We start from the raw sequence: 17,854 nt of genomic DNA, 5'->3' as shown, positions 1-17,854 counted from the left end.
GTGATTCAATTATTTTACTTCTGTTGCTTTCCATATATACAAAAATAGTCCATACTATAAACATTGCAGCTACTTATCTGTGTTTACAGACACAATTCAGTAATAGCAAGTGGAACAACAATACCATTGTAAATATACAAATATATTAAGCAAACTACTTAAGTGATTCTTTTTCATATTAAAAAAATCATAATGTTGTTCCAATCTAACTTTTATGTACACAGTTTTCAAGATATTATTTGGAGGAGGGTGGAGTCCTGTGATACCCTTGACACAAACTGATATCAATTTCCAGTAATTTCAAGATAATATGTTTCAGCAATTTTAACATTATTCTGGAAACATAAAACACATTTTCTCCTAAATGGCAAAAGAAATTCATTCACTTGTCAAATCTTTTTCATTTGTCACATTTTTTAAGTAAACTATTCACCAATTATTTTAATTTTTCTATGTATTTATTTATCATCTGGTACTCTAATGAGAGAAAAAATCTTGTTTTTGCTTTACAAACTTAATTTTATAGTTGAATTTTTGTTAAGTGTTTTATCTTGTACACATGTGCATGATAAATGAAAATACTGGTTTGTTAGTAACCAGCTCTGGTTGATTGAAGAGTAAAAGAAGTTGAAGTTAAAAAGAAGCAAATCTATTTGACATGAGACATAATTGATTGTCAGAGGTATAGAGAAAATGACAAATGTGGAAAAAATATTTTGAAAGGATGTTCCACAACAAAAATTGTTATTTCACTGAATTCCTAAACAAAGAATTTGACAGTCAAGTAAAATTAATGCATATAGATGAATGTTGACAGTGGTTGTAATGTCTGAAACTTGTTTTAGGAACCTAATGCAAAAATAAAACAAACAGAGATGCTTTCCAAAATGCTATTCCACTTAATGAATGCAATTGGTGGTTAAGAGCATTTCTCAAGAGACAGATTTGGTATTTTGAAAGTAATTTTGTACACTTTAAAAGTTCACCTTCCCACATTAGGTGTATAACAAGCATGTGTATGGCAATCTCAAAACATACTCAAAGGCTCACCTGTACTCTTGATGTTCTAATATCTTACTTTACTTGGATATAATGTGAATTACTCTAGCCTGGTAACTGAAAGGGTAATTTAGGCTTCTAAGGTCACAAAGCAGTCTTCTATAGAGAGACAAGTAGGATACAACTATTCATGACCCAACACTATTACAAAAGGTAACACCTTTGGCTGAATACAGCATATTACATTGGCTGGCTTTAGTTATGTTCCAACTTTGAATTTGGAAAAAGTTAAAAATTGTGTATATATATATGAAATATATATTCTGGAAGAGTGAGATATGTAGTATATGCATATTATAACTTCATTCTCCTTTATCTCATGCTGGCTTCAAGCTAACTAATTTAAACACCAATTTAAATTTACAATGTGATCTACAGTGGTCATTAATGCAAAAATGTGCATCCTGGATATAAAATGAATCAACTGGATGGACAAAAAAAAAAGTCCTTCTGCATTCATGAGACACATAAAAATGGGATGCAATAATAAAGTTAGATACCCTTTGCAGACCAGATGGGTGTCTGTAGAAGACAGTGAAAATCTGAACATTCTCATGAAGAAAGGGCCTGATATCAAATATTTCAACTATAAACATGCAATTGAAATCTTCACCTCTGCAGACAGCTGCAAGTTTTGACTATAAAAATGCATTTCAACTTTGTTTGAGACACATAGTGTTAGTGCTTTGGAAAGTGCATAAAGCTATTGAGGATATTTTCCACTGTGTTAGTGCTAACTGTTTAACTTTTGCTTTTTTAATTATTTTAGATTGATTGTCATTTAAATATGGCTGAAAATAACAACTCAAGATGGTACAGTTACTTATTTTTTAAACAAGTTTCAAGAATTTTGTTTTACATCAATTGCAAAAGAGGTTCTACAACTGATACCTTGTACTCAGTATTTACTTTTTATTCAAATCTGAATTAAAATTTAAAAATAAATCTAAGTATTAAGAAATGAAAAGCATTTAATGAAAAACAGTTCTACACCTTATATGAATTAAACTTGATATAATTTTACATTAAATAGAAATATTTTAAAAATTTGATAAAAACCATCATATTTTTTATGAAAATAATAGTTCTACAAGTTACAAAATCAAATTCTTTACAAGTTAATTTTTAATTTTGGTTAGGTATCTTTCTTTGGAAAGCCATGTAAGTTATTACTGCCTTTAAATAAGATCTAATTCAGATTGATATCTGTTTAAACACTGGTGAATACACATGACCAATATACAAGTGCTATACGCATGTATGCAAACAGTTCAAAACATGAAGTTTGCATTTCTTTAAATGAGTGACACCCTTTGGGTCAAATTGCAATGAAATTAGCATATATTACATGTATGTATTAACTTCTTATTGTCTAAAAACATGAAAATAAATGAATCATTAGCATAACTTATTGTAGGACATGACCAATATATAGTTTTGTGCTACCTCATTTTAACAGCTATTAGATTCATACTGAAAGGCCTTGAAGTTATGCATAATGTTTACTTGATGAAAAGTGATTGTCTTGGCAAAATAACAAGATTCTATTCATTTTGAACAAATAAACATTAATTAAGTATTTGAGTGTAACTACCAAAAGACCAGAGCAAATTTTTTGGTACATGCATTTTGAAATGGCCACATAAACAGAGAGTTAGCTCAACCACTTCATCCAGCAACATTACATGAAAGATGCAACCCTTGGTTAAACAAGAAACAAATACCACAAAATAGGGAAAAAACATGTAACATAGCAATTAGTAAATGAACCACACATACACGAGATTTGTAAGTACAATACATTTTCTCACTATCACACACAACTATCTAAACATGTAGCAAATAAAACCTTGTAAAATCAAAAGCATAAAATAAAATACATTAAAAGTTAAAATTATCAAACAAATACTGAACTCAAATCAAAATCTGAAGTTAAAACACTTGATTAGGAAAATAATAATAGAAATATATATAACATGAAACTAAAGTTAAAAAAATCAAAATCATTAATACAACTAAAAAATATTTCTACATGAAATATGGAATACATTTTAAAGTAGTCATGCAATAACAACAAAATAAAAATAAGTTTTACAATACAATAAAAAGCTCTTTATTCAATCTGTATGTATATAAGTATAAAGCTTATCATATCTCTGATGCTCAAGTGATGTTGCATAGACTCACTAGGGAGTCTCTCCACAAACTACCAGAATGTCTTCTTGATCAACTTTCATGTTGATCAAGTTGCTGGTTTTACATGACCTCTAATGCCCAACCATCCAAACTATACAGCAGATGATATGCCACTTATTCCTGGGTACAGGAATTCCATTCAGCTACATGGCAAAATAACTTGAATTGATCTAAGTCTTCTTTCACTGAGCACACGAAGGATGAAGGCATAATTTGTTTTCACCTTGCTACTACTTCTTGCTGTAACAAAAGCAACCTATCATCATTTATGTAATTCTGCATGAATGACTATGGAGCTATATTCAATATGGGCATCAGTTCCTCAAATATTAAACCCTCATTCGTGCCACCTGAGCAACATATTGTCATATTAGTGGCATCACCAACCAAGGCCCCTTGATCATTATGTTTTGATTTACACATACTAGTCATTTCTAAAGGGGCTTCAGAAGTGCTGGATGCCAACCTACGTGGCTCACTATACATATTAACTGCCTCAGATCTCACCATAAAAATGGCTGGAAGCCCCTTTTTTGGTGGCTTTCCCCCACTGTCCTCAAGCTTAACTGATCTGCTCAAGAAACAATAACTGGTACTTTCAATAGCACTTGATGGACCAGACCAAGGTTCAATCATATTAGTGGATAAATGGAAAATCGGCTACCACTTCCACAATATTCAGAACATGGGAAATGGCACTGCTGAAGTAAGAAACTAGATTAAAGGATCTATTATGTGGAAGGACAGCCATAGTGGTGTGTAGTGGTACTATAAAAGAGTCAAGATATGATGCTGTGTTGAAATTAAAATAAAACTATTTTCTGAAGAAAATGACAATCATTTAGTGGTAGAGATATTGCTTTATAAAATTAGATTAATAAAAATAAATGAATAACAGTATCAAACTGTAAATACTTAATAAAAACTGTATTTCAATAAAAATGGTGAAGAAAAGGAAAACAGGAAGCTACAGATGAGACTTCCACTGAGAGTTTTAGCTCCTTTAAGACAGAAAGGAAGCTGCCTGAAAATTGTCAAAATTGTATTCTTGATTTACATTCTATCTGTGGCTAACCAATCAGAAAACTTGATCACAAGAATCTAGATATATCTCTATTCCCTGAAACAGCTGCAAAGCTGTCCTCTAAATGCATTGTAAAGTACATTTCAATAAAACTATCTCGAGAAACAACAGACCACTTCTGTGATTGGACCTACTACAGAAAGTAACACCTCAGACAGAACTTAGCACATGATGTTGACTGTTCCAAATTAATTAATAACCCTTTAAAAAAATAATACTCTGTTAATTGGAATCTAATCTGTCTTTTCCAAATCCTAAACTTGTGTCCTCTCATCTTATATATAAAACTTACCCCAGTTAAAGGTCAATGGACATGTGCAGAAATGCCACAGGAGGGAGACAATATCCATCTGAGGAAGATACACCCATGTTGTACAGATACTGAACAATGAAGGTATTGGGAGTAGTCCACATTCCAGCCTAAAGAATCTTCTCCAACAGACAGCAAAGGTTAGTGGCCAAAGACCTGGCGAGATGACAAATTTGATAAGAAGAAACACTATGGAGACAACAACCTTCCACGGATACGTCCGAAGACACCAGCCTAACAAGTTATCGAACCCAACCAGTGAGCGTGACAAGGGATAGGGCATGGGAAACAGAAGGGTTCCAGGGAACAAAATTTGTGAATGTGAACTCAGAAAGGAGGCGGTACATGCCATGTAACACCATAAAGAGCAAACTGGACAAGGAAGCTGATCAGGATCAGAAAGGGATTACAGGTGGGTGATGGAAGGTAAAGAAATGGATGTGAAAGCCAAACCACTATCACAGGTAGCATAGGTTGTAGGGAAGAGGGACCAATCGGGATAAAGGATGACATAAAAGGAATGGTAGAGGATGCAGGTAACATTAATGGCATAAATATATGATTGATGAATATCCGCAAGCAAGGAGGAGAAGGAAATTGGTCCTGAGGGAAAAACTGAGAAAGATGAGGAATTGAATGTTGGGAAAGATGAAAACCACATCAAGGAGACCAAAGGCAGAAGGTAGACTATCACATTTGGTAAATACATATGGATGAAGGCCTGATGGAATGGGAATAGAAAGATGCAACACATGGAGTCAGTCCCTGGGCTGAAACAATGGACCTGAAAAAACAACAACCATGCATGAAGATGGAGTGTGGTGATATCTGGATGAACAATGTCCAATCAAGGTTGTACACATAAAGGTCAGTGCAGTGGGAACCATGGTTACACCGGCCAATGTGAAGCCACCGGTAGGACTAGACATGGAGTAGTTTGGATTAGGGATAGATCTCTGGAAAAAAAGAGTTGAAAAGCAAAGATGTGATGACCCCTCCAATCTTGACTCAATGTGTCCACCCCCAGAGTTAGTGGGTGTGGAACAGGGGACAAAAAGAAAGGAAGCCTGGTGTACCAGTGGCTGGCAAAGGCATATATGAGGTATCACCAGCTGCAAAAACATCCACCGAAAGACCACTCCATAGGGAGAATCTTGTTGGGATGAGATAATCAAGTATTAAGTGAGGGTAAGAATGGACTTTCCCTTTCTTCAAGAATCCCATCTGTGCTGCATCTTGTAGGGGCAGAAGAATATGGTCTCTGGACTGTGAATGTAAGAAGCAAGCAGTAGCCAGTCATCCATGTAAAGGTGAGTGTGAAGACCCAGTGAATGAAGATTTTGGGCAAGAGCTTGTACCAGCTTGTAAGAGCTGAGGTTAGTCCAAATGGTAGGGCCCTGAACTGGAATACTCAACTTTGAGTAATAAACAAGTATTGATGATGTGGGCATTGTAGGGACAAACCCCTAATTATAGATTATGAGGAGAAAATTTGGTTTCTAGTATCAAAAACGTAGGAAAAGGAGCTGAAGCAAAACTCAGCCCTATGAACAGAAAATAATCAAACATTAGCGATGTAGCAAGGTAAAAAAATAAATTTAAGCCCTACAGTGATGAGAAGTAGGATTATAAGGCACATAGTTAATAATGACAAGAAAAAAGTTATCCCGATAGAACAAATACAGAACTGACAAACCATCTAAATTTACCTTGTCCACAAAGTATTTAATAATGATGAACATCCAAGCTGATGAAAATTACTGAGAAAACATAGTAAAATCAATATCTAACTTACCATTCATCTAAATTAACTCAGACAACAGAGGACACATAAGTAGGGCCAACACTGATGATAATTAGTATTATAATGCATGTATTTAACAATGGTTAGAAAAAGAAATTAGTCAGATAAAACAATGAATTAGATACGAATAGTAGTAATGATATGTAACTTACAAACTATCTAGATATTCCTATTTAACAAAGTACTTATTAATATCAAACTGACAAATCCTCAAAATTTACCAAGTCTACAAGGTACATAATGTTAACGAATGTGCAAAACAACTATAATTAGCTTGAAAAATAAAAAATAAACAATATCTAATTTAAAATTTATCTAAAGAAGCTTAGACATCAAAAGACACATAAATATCTAACTTACCATATTCCGAGCAATGATGACATGAAATACTTAAATCTCCCGTGTGAAAAGAAGGACACCTGAACTGTGCCTACCATGGGTATGTCCACTATGAGTAGAGTGTACAAGTCGAAAACTTACCACAGAATCACTGGGAGAAATGGAAGCAATATGAAGAAAGGAGGAGAAAAACAAACCTTCACCAAAGTGAACTATGTGGCCCCATGGTAACTGGAGCAGGAAAAATAAAACTAGTGAAATCACCCATGTCTTGAACATACAGCAAAACCAGAATAGGCAGTGACCAATGACCTGATTAACTAGCTGTAAGCAGGGGCGGATTGGGATGCCGGGACACCAGGCAAAATCCCAATGGGCCGGTGATGCCTGGGCCAGTGGGGCGATAATCTCATTATACTGTCCCAGTGCTACTATTTATATATCATCCTGATTTTTTAGTATTGCCCGGGCCCTTTTACGCTCCTAATCCACCCCTGACTGTTAGAAAAAGTCGAAGGGGAAAACTCCTCAAGAGATGTAGATTGTATCAGACCAAAATAAGAAGGTTCCAGAAAAAGAGAATCCAAAAGGTATTTTCTTTGTTTGTATTCTTTATCAGAAACACTGTCAAGTTGAATAGATGAAGAAATTGCTGGCCAAACATATAAATCTTGCTCTCTGTGAATTAAGGCCTGGACCTCCTCTGCAGATAAAGTCAAACCCAATTCCTGGCAAGTCGTACCCATAGCGTTTTCAATTGTAACATACATTTCTGTACTCAATGCATTGAATCGTGAATTCGTACTGAAATCTCATAATTTGGAAACAAGAAACAAACACACACAAAAATTGTTGATACAATTGAATGCACACAATAAAACAAAACTGCTGGAAATAAAGATTTGAAATGGCAAAGAAGCACAATCATAATAAAACTTAATAAAAAAAAATTGATATTTTGCATATGAAAGCATTGCAATGTTTACTGATAAATTGCCAAATTTCGTTAACATTCACTTACTAATTTAAAAGTTGTAGCATGAAAACTATAACAAGCACAAAATGGCTACAAGGTCAGTCCCATGGACTGAGCCAGGGTTGAAAGAGTTCACCTTAGCTCTACAGGAAACAGCTAAAGGGCTCTGTTATGATTTAATGATGACGAGAAACCCACTTGAAGTAAAAATGTATAGCACAGACAGCAGGTATGGGTATTAACATAAAGTACAAGAACAATGTTTCAACCTTCTTTTTTTTGTTAACCTGAAGATGACCTAAGAAGGTTGAAACATTGTTCTTTTACTTCATTTTAATTCAAGTTTCAATACCCATGTCAGCCATCTCTGCTATACATTTCTGTTATGATTTATTTTCACATGGCAATTACTCTTTCATTGGGTACAACTAAAAAGGACAGCAATAAAACCATAAAATTAAAAGTAAAAATGTTAGCAGTTGAAACCATAGCTTGGAACTTTATTTATGATCAGTACTGCAGTCAGTGCAGAGAAAAAATATAATTATTTGTTGTATTACATATTTTTTACCTTTTCATTTGATTGTACATTAATGATTTTGCTACAGTTAGGGTTAGAGTAGAGAAATAGGATATAAAATATAAAGTTCTATTGAAAAAACTTTTAATATTCATTTAAGAGTTTCTGGAGGTTATGCAAATGAAATATGAAAGCTATAAGGAAAAAAAGAAGTATATTTATTCTTAGCATGAAAATCAAATTTCACTGAAACTGACTCAGTAAATGCTTCAGAAACTCACAGACAAATCTCTGTTAACAATACTATTAAAATATCCAATTTTTTGTGAACAAAAGACTCAATGTTTAGTAAAAGCTGCCAAATTTAATGAAGATACACACAGTAAATTCAGTTATAGTACATGTAGCTTCAGAAAAACAGGCTTGGTTCAATGGACCAACACTGTTTTTAAAGTGTTAATGTAATTGATTAAAGACTCCCATTTTTCTCTCATAATATTCCTAACCTATATTACAGTCCAAACCAAGTAACTGTATTCATTTCAAATCATAACATTCTTGTTCTCACCTTAACATTCCATCCTTTATTGAGGTAGTATATGCTGGTGATGCAACGACCATCCTGATTTGGGTTGTCTACATGTTTAACATAATGTGTACCTTTTCCTGGATAGCAGGCAACCATTGCCTAAAATAATATAAAAATTGATTTATAAAATATACCTTTTTTTTTATTCAAGATATAACAACTAAAGAAGTGGTTAATGTTTATGAAACAACTATTTACTTAAGTATTAGTTAAGCAAATAATTAAGTTTATTTGTTAAAAAACACTACAAAATAATCAAAAAGATCCCAATACTCTGAGTCATCAACTACCAGAAAAAGTAAATCACAGAAAATGCAGTATCTTTACTCTAGAGAAATAAAAAGAAAGGCAGGTAATAATAATAATAATGACATGTTTAATACATAGATCGTAAAGGAAGTTATTTAGCTGGGATTCTTTCAATCTTATTCAATATGACAGAAATGTGCTTCAACAAACTCAGCACAAAGTTAAATAAAATAAAAAAGATACAGGTTATATGCACATAACATCCTAACAATTTCCACTGATTCACTAGTCTGCAAGCAAGATAAACATACTTAGGCTTGTAAACAAATAACAAAGTAGAATCCTTTTGTGTGCCTAAGTAACTGAATATACTCAAGTTTATACCATATAAGGATGATACTAGTAGAACCTTGTGTTTTGAAGACCACAAATTAGAAATGTTTTCTGTTCTACATGATGAAATTTTACAAAAGCTAGTAAACATAGTAAACTTAAAAAAAAAAAGACAGAAAATTACAAATGTATAATATCTTTAATCTCACATTCCACCTAAAAATTTTACACAATCTCACATTTAAGTGGCAAGAAGTTTTAGTTTAATTTTCTTCAAGCAAACAGAAACCAGAACCAAATCAAACTATTATAGGACCACTTTTTACAGTATTAACTGGATCCAATTAGAAAACAACATTAATAATCAATTATGTTAGTAACAAACTGTGGAACATGAGCATCCTCAAAGTTAGTGGTTAGAAACTTAGTCAACTGAATCAGTTTGTTTAAAAGAGTCATATTTGCCAAAATCCAATATTAAGCAAGAAGAAAGAGTCACTCTGGGGTTGATATGGTTCCTATACAAGTAGGAATTACTCCTAATCAGTCAGTGAAAGAAATTACAACAAATCCTGTCCATCCTCAGGAGCACTGGGCTATTAGTGGTTTTTGCTAATCAATTACATTCAATTAATAGATTATTTCCACACACCCCATGCCATATAAGAAAAAAGAATTACAATTGCAATTAGAAATAATTATGCAGCTATTTATATTTATGTATGTTGTTTGAATGATAAAAACTAAAAATAATTATCAGTACAGGTCCAAGTCAAAAATATTTTGCTGTTGACTACCATACTCACTAAACAGTAAACCTAACTAAGCATATCTAAGCAAATACAGTTTAGAGACTAGTTGAATGGATAACAAATAAAACTGTATTACAAGTTTAATTTGGTAACAAATGTGTAATGTTTGGAAAATTGTTGTTTTTACTTTTTAACATTTTATACTGTGTTTTATTTGTAAATATGAGTTTTTGTTTCTATTATGTTCACCAACGAAATCAAATGACATTGAAGAAAATTTCTGTAGTTTTCAAACTGATATAATTTAACACAAGTATTTTCACAATTCTCAAATAAAAGGAACATTTAAAGAAATTATAATAAAAAAAATCCTATATATTTAATATAACATGATATTCTAATTTTTAATGTGTCCAATCATAAATCCAGAGTTGATTTTTAGCTGGTCAAAACCTGTTTTAACCAGGAAATGGTTAAAACCGTTTAAGAATTGATCAATACTGGAATATATTGGTAAAACCTAAAAAGTTAAGGGAAAAAATCTCAAAAGACCACAGAAGATACATTGGCAAGGTTAAGAGAGCTCTTCAAGAGACCTTTAGGTCATTGAAAGGGTTTTTCTTTTTATAAGGCATTTATGTTGTAAATAAGCAGCAGTGTGCATTACATTTTGTAAAAATGCCTGAATCATATATGTTGGGGACACTTATGTGTGATTGTGTGTAAACACACTTGCACTTGTCAACATTATTCTGCATATTATAATTGACTACCCACATGAAAAGAAGTAAACCAGAGAGAAACTATACTGTAAGGTACATTGCCACAATATTGGATCTTAAAAGTTTTTCTCAAATTTGACCCTTACAGTACTTGGAACTACTACACAGGTGTGTAGTATTCAAGAGTGGAACCAACCATGCAGTTTGAACAACAACATCTGGAAAGTTAGAGTGTTACTTCTAAACTGCTTTTTCACCCAAAATGGTCCCTAACAGCTATTTGGAGTAGTTTACATTGCATAATGGCATGAGTGATGGAATGACAGTCTTATCAATCACTATAATGAACCCCACCCTACTAACATTTTCAACATGTGGAGAACACCGCAGATTTAATGCATTTATTATGGAATTCATTAACTATCAAAAGCCACACATCCCTGCACAATATATGTACTTACGCCAGACAACCTTGGTTACTCTCAGACTGCCCACCACATAAATCTTTTCTTCAGTGAACAATTCAGGGCTGTTCACTAGCTGTATGTGTGGCCTTCTCCTTGTTAGACAAGAGCATGGACTGGGGCCCAAGAGTATCAGTAGTACTCATTTCGACCAATTACAATATCTTCCCTACTGCATACCCAAGTCAATGAAACAGAAATTACAGAACCTGAAAGTTTCCAGTTCAAGCAACATTAATTAAAGTAATAATATGAAATTTGTATTATAAAAGATAGAATAATATCATCATTATAGTAACAGGTCAATGTAACAATGTCATGTTTTTTAGACAGAAATCACAACTAATCTCAACAGGCTAAGATGGGAATAATTGTTTTAACTTGTAGCTACTGTATTGTATGAAGACAAGAAACTTCGAATGCTCAATGCAACGCTTTGGGTCCCACCACACAGAAGTGGATGGGCTGCAATGAAAAACAGAACCACTGCACACTCCATCACACGGAGTTGTGATCACGAGGCAAAGTGAGTGAGGAAGAGGAAACAAAAGCAACACATGCGAGGACTTATGTTGACTGATCCTGCTCTAAATCCAAAATCAGTCACTGGGAAATGACATCCATGTGATGGTAAGATGAGGGATCTCAATCAAAGGAGTGAACTGCAATGTGTCAGATCAACTCCAAACCAACATCATCCTCTTTATAGGACTGCACAAAGGTTAGAGCACCATAGCAATCTACAGGTTCCACTGCATGGAATCAAATTGCATCTAGAAATTATAAACAACCTCACCCTCTAGATAGAACTGCATTGAAGCCATGCACAACATCTACCTCTAGGACCCACTGCATGGAGGTGGAGCGCATTTATTAGTAGACATGTGCAACATCATCCACTTGGATAGGACTGTACAGAATTGGAGTGTATCCCAAACTTCCAGGTCCCACTACATGGAAGAGGATTGCCTGAACCAATTGTATGCAACCACACCCTCTGGATAGAACCACACAGAAGTTGAGTGCAACATCAACCCTCGGAACTCAATGTACAGAGATGGAGCACATGATTGGAGGACCACATGCCGTCTTCACCAGCAGAATACCACCACCTTAATCTCTACTGAATGGATTTTTTAGTTAATTATTGTGTGATCCCATTCAGGAGAATAACTACATGGTCCACCACCCCAGCACTCGGAACTAGAAAGTGGAAAGGGCTCCCATTTTTCACTAAAAGAACAAGGGGGAATAAAACGTGGTGGAGAGTCCTGAGGAACACCAATACTGGAGACAGTGCAATAAATGAGCATGAAACCCTATTTTGAAAAGCAGACCACCCTCGATTTATCCAATCCAAGGGATGGGCAGCTAGCCTCTTTTGCTGTACCCATGCATGTCCATGTGTTAGTATGGTCCAGAATGAGCATACTGATAAAGCAAATATGTTGTGAGGGAAAAACCTACTAGCGATCTTGTGAAACACCCCATCTCAATAGTGTGTGTGTTACTGGCTATGAGTAAATTGTATTTTATGATTTCACTGTGGCTGTACAGTGTGGATTTGAGATATATTAAGTATACCTGGACAGGTAATGCTTGCCACAAATCAGGATCCATAATGAAAAAAAGGACATGCCACTGAAAGAAATTAAAATGTATATAAATAACTTTTTTACTCAGTCACAGCCTCACTGAAGTTTGAAGAATGGCAACAGGTGGAAGATGAGGAATAAACAGCTGCCCAATGAAGATAGTGGGAGATGAACATATGGGGTGTAGTCCACATGCCCGACCGAAGAATATCCTCCAGTGGACAATGGAGATGAAACAAAAGGGAAAAGGTAATGTGTCTGATCTGATGTGACAACACCAGGAACAGCATTTGGGAAGAAGTAGACAAGTCACAAACAGAGGAATGTTGCCAGGGGATGAAAAGTTGGAAACAGAAACTAAAGAAGGAAGCTGTGCGAGCAATGTGACAATGAAAAGCTTGTACAGGACATAGATGTCTATCCGGACCTGACCTGGAATAAAGGTGGGAGATGGAAGAAAGCAAACTTGGCAAGAACGAAGATTTTTCCTCTCAAGCCACCAAAGTTTTGGGGAAGAAAGATCTATTCAGATAAAAGAGAACATAGTGGGAATGGTACAGAGTGCATGAAACCTCGATGGCAAATATATCAGACGAACGAAACCTGCAGACTAACAGGAGTAAGAATAAGTCATAAGGGACAAGTGAAACAAAGAACAGGAGAACAGAGGATCAAATGGAGGTAGAGTAAAGCAGTGAAGAACCACATTGATATCCCAGTCTGGAAGGTCCACCTGATGAGGAGGTCTACAAATTCAGAAGAAATGCAACAAAAGGGAGAGGGAAGGTAAACACTACACGGTACTGGGAAAAACGGAAGGTGTGGAATAAAGCTGCTTAATAACCAGCGATGGATGAGACCAAAGTCCTATAATCGAATAGCCAAGTGAGGAAATCTGTAATAAAAGGAACAGTGGGCGAAGAAGAGGAAAACCCCAACTCAAAGACCAATCATGAAAGATGTTCCATTTACAATGATAGACTGCCATTGAGGAAGAGAGAGAATGGAAAGTGCTAAAAACTAATCAACCCACCAAAGCAATCCAGATCTCATTGCCAAGGGCCTGATAAATGCCAGGCATGAAGATGGAGGGTAGGGAAGGTGTGATGAATTACCTGTGACCAAGGTTGACAAAAAATGGATGGAGTTAGAGGAATAGGTAATGGAGAGGTAGTTTGGAGCCAAAATAGACGAGAAACCATGATTGTGTTGGCCAATAACGAACAATCAGAATGACATGACACAGAGTGGCATGGAGGATTGAAATCACCCTGGGAAGAAGTCAGATAAGAGGATAAACATAAAAGGTACCATTTGGTCCAATCCTGGCTGAGTGCATTGACAGCTATGGTGTGTGGATGAGGAACCAGAGACTAAAAATGAGGTAACTTAGTATTGAGGAAAGTGGCAAATGCTACCAGCTGAGGATTACCCCACTGGGAGCATAGCCACCTGAAAACCTGATGATCGATAGACCACTCCATGGGATAAATTTTGTGTGGTCTGGAAAAGTTATATGCCACGAGGTTGAACGCACCCGGAACATGACATGCAAGGAGGCATGATCCAAATGTGTGGGTAAACAAAGAGAAAAGAGTCTAACATTGCCTCACAGATTTAACAAGTGATTCCAAGTTCTTAGGAATATCCTCAAAATGGACCAATGGAGAAAAGGAGCCATCCACAAATCTCAAAGAGAAGTAGATGGTAAACGCAACTGGGACAAGACAGCATCCCTTCTCAGAAGATCCAAAAGGCAAAGAAACCATATGTGAAGGGAGAAAACTGAAGAGGATAATCACGCCAAAGTGGAGGTAATGAAGAAGAACATATTTCCTGAAAATTCCTCAGGAGATCAGTGGAGTACCTCAGAAAGGAGGTATGTGTACCATAGAAAAGTCAAAAGGTGGGAAAACTGGGCACGGGATAAACCAACAGGATTGTCAGGGTCAGTCCCCCATACAGACAAAAGTGATTCTAACTGCTAAGAATTAAGAAAAGGGTAATCTGTCTGATGATAAGCCAAGGCAAAATGATCTGAAGACACGTGGAGGGCGAGGCACTCTAGTACCTGCTTGCAACTTAGAAACAAATTGCTCAGCATGAGCCCTGATGTCAGAAGGAGTGAAAACAAAATACTGTGAGGAAGGAGTGTCATGTAATAAAGAAGGAACAGAATTATAAGAAATCAGGGAAATGGTGAAATAAAACATACCTGAGAGATAACGTCTAAAAAGGCTGGGTTAGGACTAGCAGATTTCACAAGAAAGGCATGGGAAGGCACAACATAGTCAGGTGGAGGTAAAAAACTATCAAAATTGTCATTGTCACAGACAGGTTTGGTAGATTCAGGAGGAAGAAAGTCTAGTAATATTGGAAGAAGGTCAACTCAAGTAATGATCAATCTTCTAACAAATGAAAGCCAAAAATTCCTCAGTCAATTCCCCCTGACCTGAAGCCTACATAATTGTGCTGGAAGTAGGTAGTAGAACCTACAAAGAGGTAAAAAGAACTCCAGAATTCATCATTTAATGATAAAGAACTGGAAAAGAAGAAAAAAAAAGTTATCAAATAAAACAAGAGAAACTGTAATAAAAAATATTTCCACTTCATATGAAATATTAAAGAGAAAAATACTTGAACACAGCACAATCAAAATAACATTTGCATTAGGGCACTGCCTAACAAGAAGTGATAGTTCAGCAAAATCGAATAGAGGGAGTCAAGTGCTTCAGGTGGATGTGTCACACTCCTATTGGTGGAGATTTATCTCATGATGATTTACATGTGAGATGCAGTTGAACCACAATGATCGTGGGGTACACGAGAGTGCAAGGCTTGTAGCTTGCAAAACATTTTTGCATATAGAGGGCAGGACTGAAAGAGAATAGCTATGTATGTGAGAAGAAGTAATGTACTATATCAGAAGTAACCTAAATAAGTCAAACAAAGTTCATATAATGTTAGCATATTCTGTGGAAGAGTAACTCAAGTTATAATTCAATGATTTAAGCTGAAAAAAAAACATTTTCAATTTCTTAATTAAATAGTAAAGTTATTAATAATCATATTTGGAAAAAAATGTAGCATGCTTGCTTTCAAACATTTATTTAAAGGTCGTTACTTATACAGTCATACCATTTGCATTTTCACTTACTTTAGACATTGAGAAGATGTAAAATTCTACAATTACATTTAACTGATTCTCATATTATTTTCTCACTTTAGAAATAAACAGTTATTGGCTGAAGCATAGACTGGATTGCTGTAGGCTAGAGCTATGTTAATTTCAGAAAACCTCAATAAAGCTTTTATGGTAATTAATAACCCAAACAAATAAAAACAGTGAATATAATGTTTCTTTTTTTAATATTATATGGTAGTGTAAAGACACCTGGCTATCTTTTTTTTTTTTATTAATTATTGAAAAAATTGAGGACAGATTTATATCCTCTGACCACTTTCCCTAACTCTGCACCAGCTTATACAAAATTAAAGTATACATTTACATATTTATAAATTAGAAACATAACACAATGTAACAAAAAAGTAAATATACATTTGTTAAATACTTTCAATAGCCTAAGAGTTTACAGGGTGATGCCAGCCAGTTGCCTTCTCTGTAGTTAGCAGTTCAAAATTAGATAAATTTAGTGGTTTTGCAATAAACATTAAGCAATCAAGTTAGTGGCAATGGGAATTGAAATTGAGACCTCCCCACCCCCAAGGTTTATAGCTTTGCACTCAACAACAAACATAATTGTAATTTTTGCTTACTTGATAGTTGGAATAACTGAAAACAGTAAATATCAGAATCCCCAATTTTGCTAAATTTAATATTCTCATTACAACTGATTTTACATCAAGCAACCAGAATTACAAAGAGGAAGTGAGCAATGGCTATAACCGGACAAACTCCCAAAACCACCGTGAGAGCAAGATATACGACAAACCGAACCTGACATTACTGGATCTTGGCATTGCCTCGACTCAACCATAAGAACAGGGAAAGCTGTAACTAGTATTATGGGTAAAATCATAACTCACTCCACATTAAATGCAGGGCAGAGATTTCCTGTATAAGGAATTATGAGGAGAACAAGCAGCATTCGCTCAACCCTAGGAACATAGCACAGACATCCTGTTCCCAGTATTATGAGGCAGATGAAATCTCTCAAACCAAACCGTAGAAGCAGGAAAGAATCTTCTGCAACTGGAATTAACGAGAAGAGAGGCATCTACTGCAAACAACTGTAGGAACAGAGCATTATCATCCTGAACATGTAATTAAGAGGAGGATCCCATATAGACTGACCCCAATTATTATTTAATCATTGGTTTTTATTGAGTGCAGTCTGCCTATGCAGAAAACATTTGGGTGAAGCACCAGTATGGAACCAACTTCACCCTCTTCTCACTGAGTGGAGGATACAGTAAAACTTTAAATTTTCTCTACCCTAACTATATGAGGTCTGGCAATTTGATTGACCTTGTAATCACCATAAAAAATTTGGAAATAAATATAACTTATGCTTTTTTCATTCTAGAATGACTACAAATTATAACAAAAAAACACAAATGTTTAGTTTAAATAGCTTAAATCTCATAACATCATACATTTATTATTTTTAATATATTGACCTTTCACTTCCAGGCATGCCTGGCTAACAATACAGAAGTTACAATGATGCAATGCATGTGCACTCATGTTACTGTATCCAATAATATAAAACTGACCTTTAGTCTGTGTTTTAGTGAACTAGTATTTTGTAAAATACAGTCACATTTCAATTATTATACATGTATATAGATTATTACTTTTACAAACTTAAACTTATTTTCTTAAAACATAGAACAGTAAA

General features: G+C 34.9%; 1 protein-coding gene across 1 annotated transcript in view; it reads right to left on the bottom strand.

Annotated features, from left to right (window-relative positions):
- The window catches only part of LOC106472691, a 47,537-nt gene that overhangs the window by 21,149 nt on the left and 8,534 nt on the right, over positions 1-17,854 (bottom strand). The window contains exon 2 of the mRNA XM_013933343.2: positions 8,857-8,976. Coding sequence (XP_013788797.1) covers positions 8,857-8,976 — 120 coding nt within the window. The remainder of the gene's footprint in view (positions 1-8,856; positions 8,977-17,854) is intronic.

Source organism: Limulus polyphemus, unplaced genomic scaffold (assembly GCF_000517525.1).
Source record: "Limulus polyphemus unplaced genomic scaffold, Limulus_polyphemus-2.1.2 Scaffold5528, whole genome shotgun sequence".
NCBI lineage: Eukaryota > Metazoa > Arthropoda > Merostomata > Xiphosura > Limulidae > Limulus > Limulus polyphemus.
The sequence above is the reverse complement of the archived record's forward strand: the minus strand, read 5'-3'. Positions and strand labels throughout refer to the sequence as shown.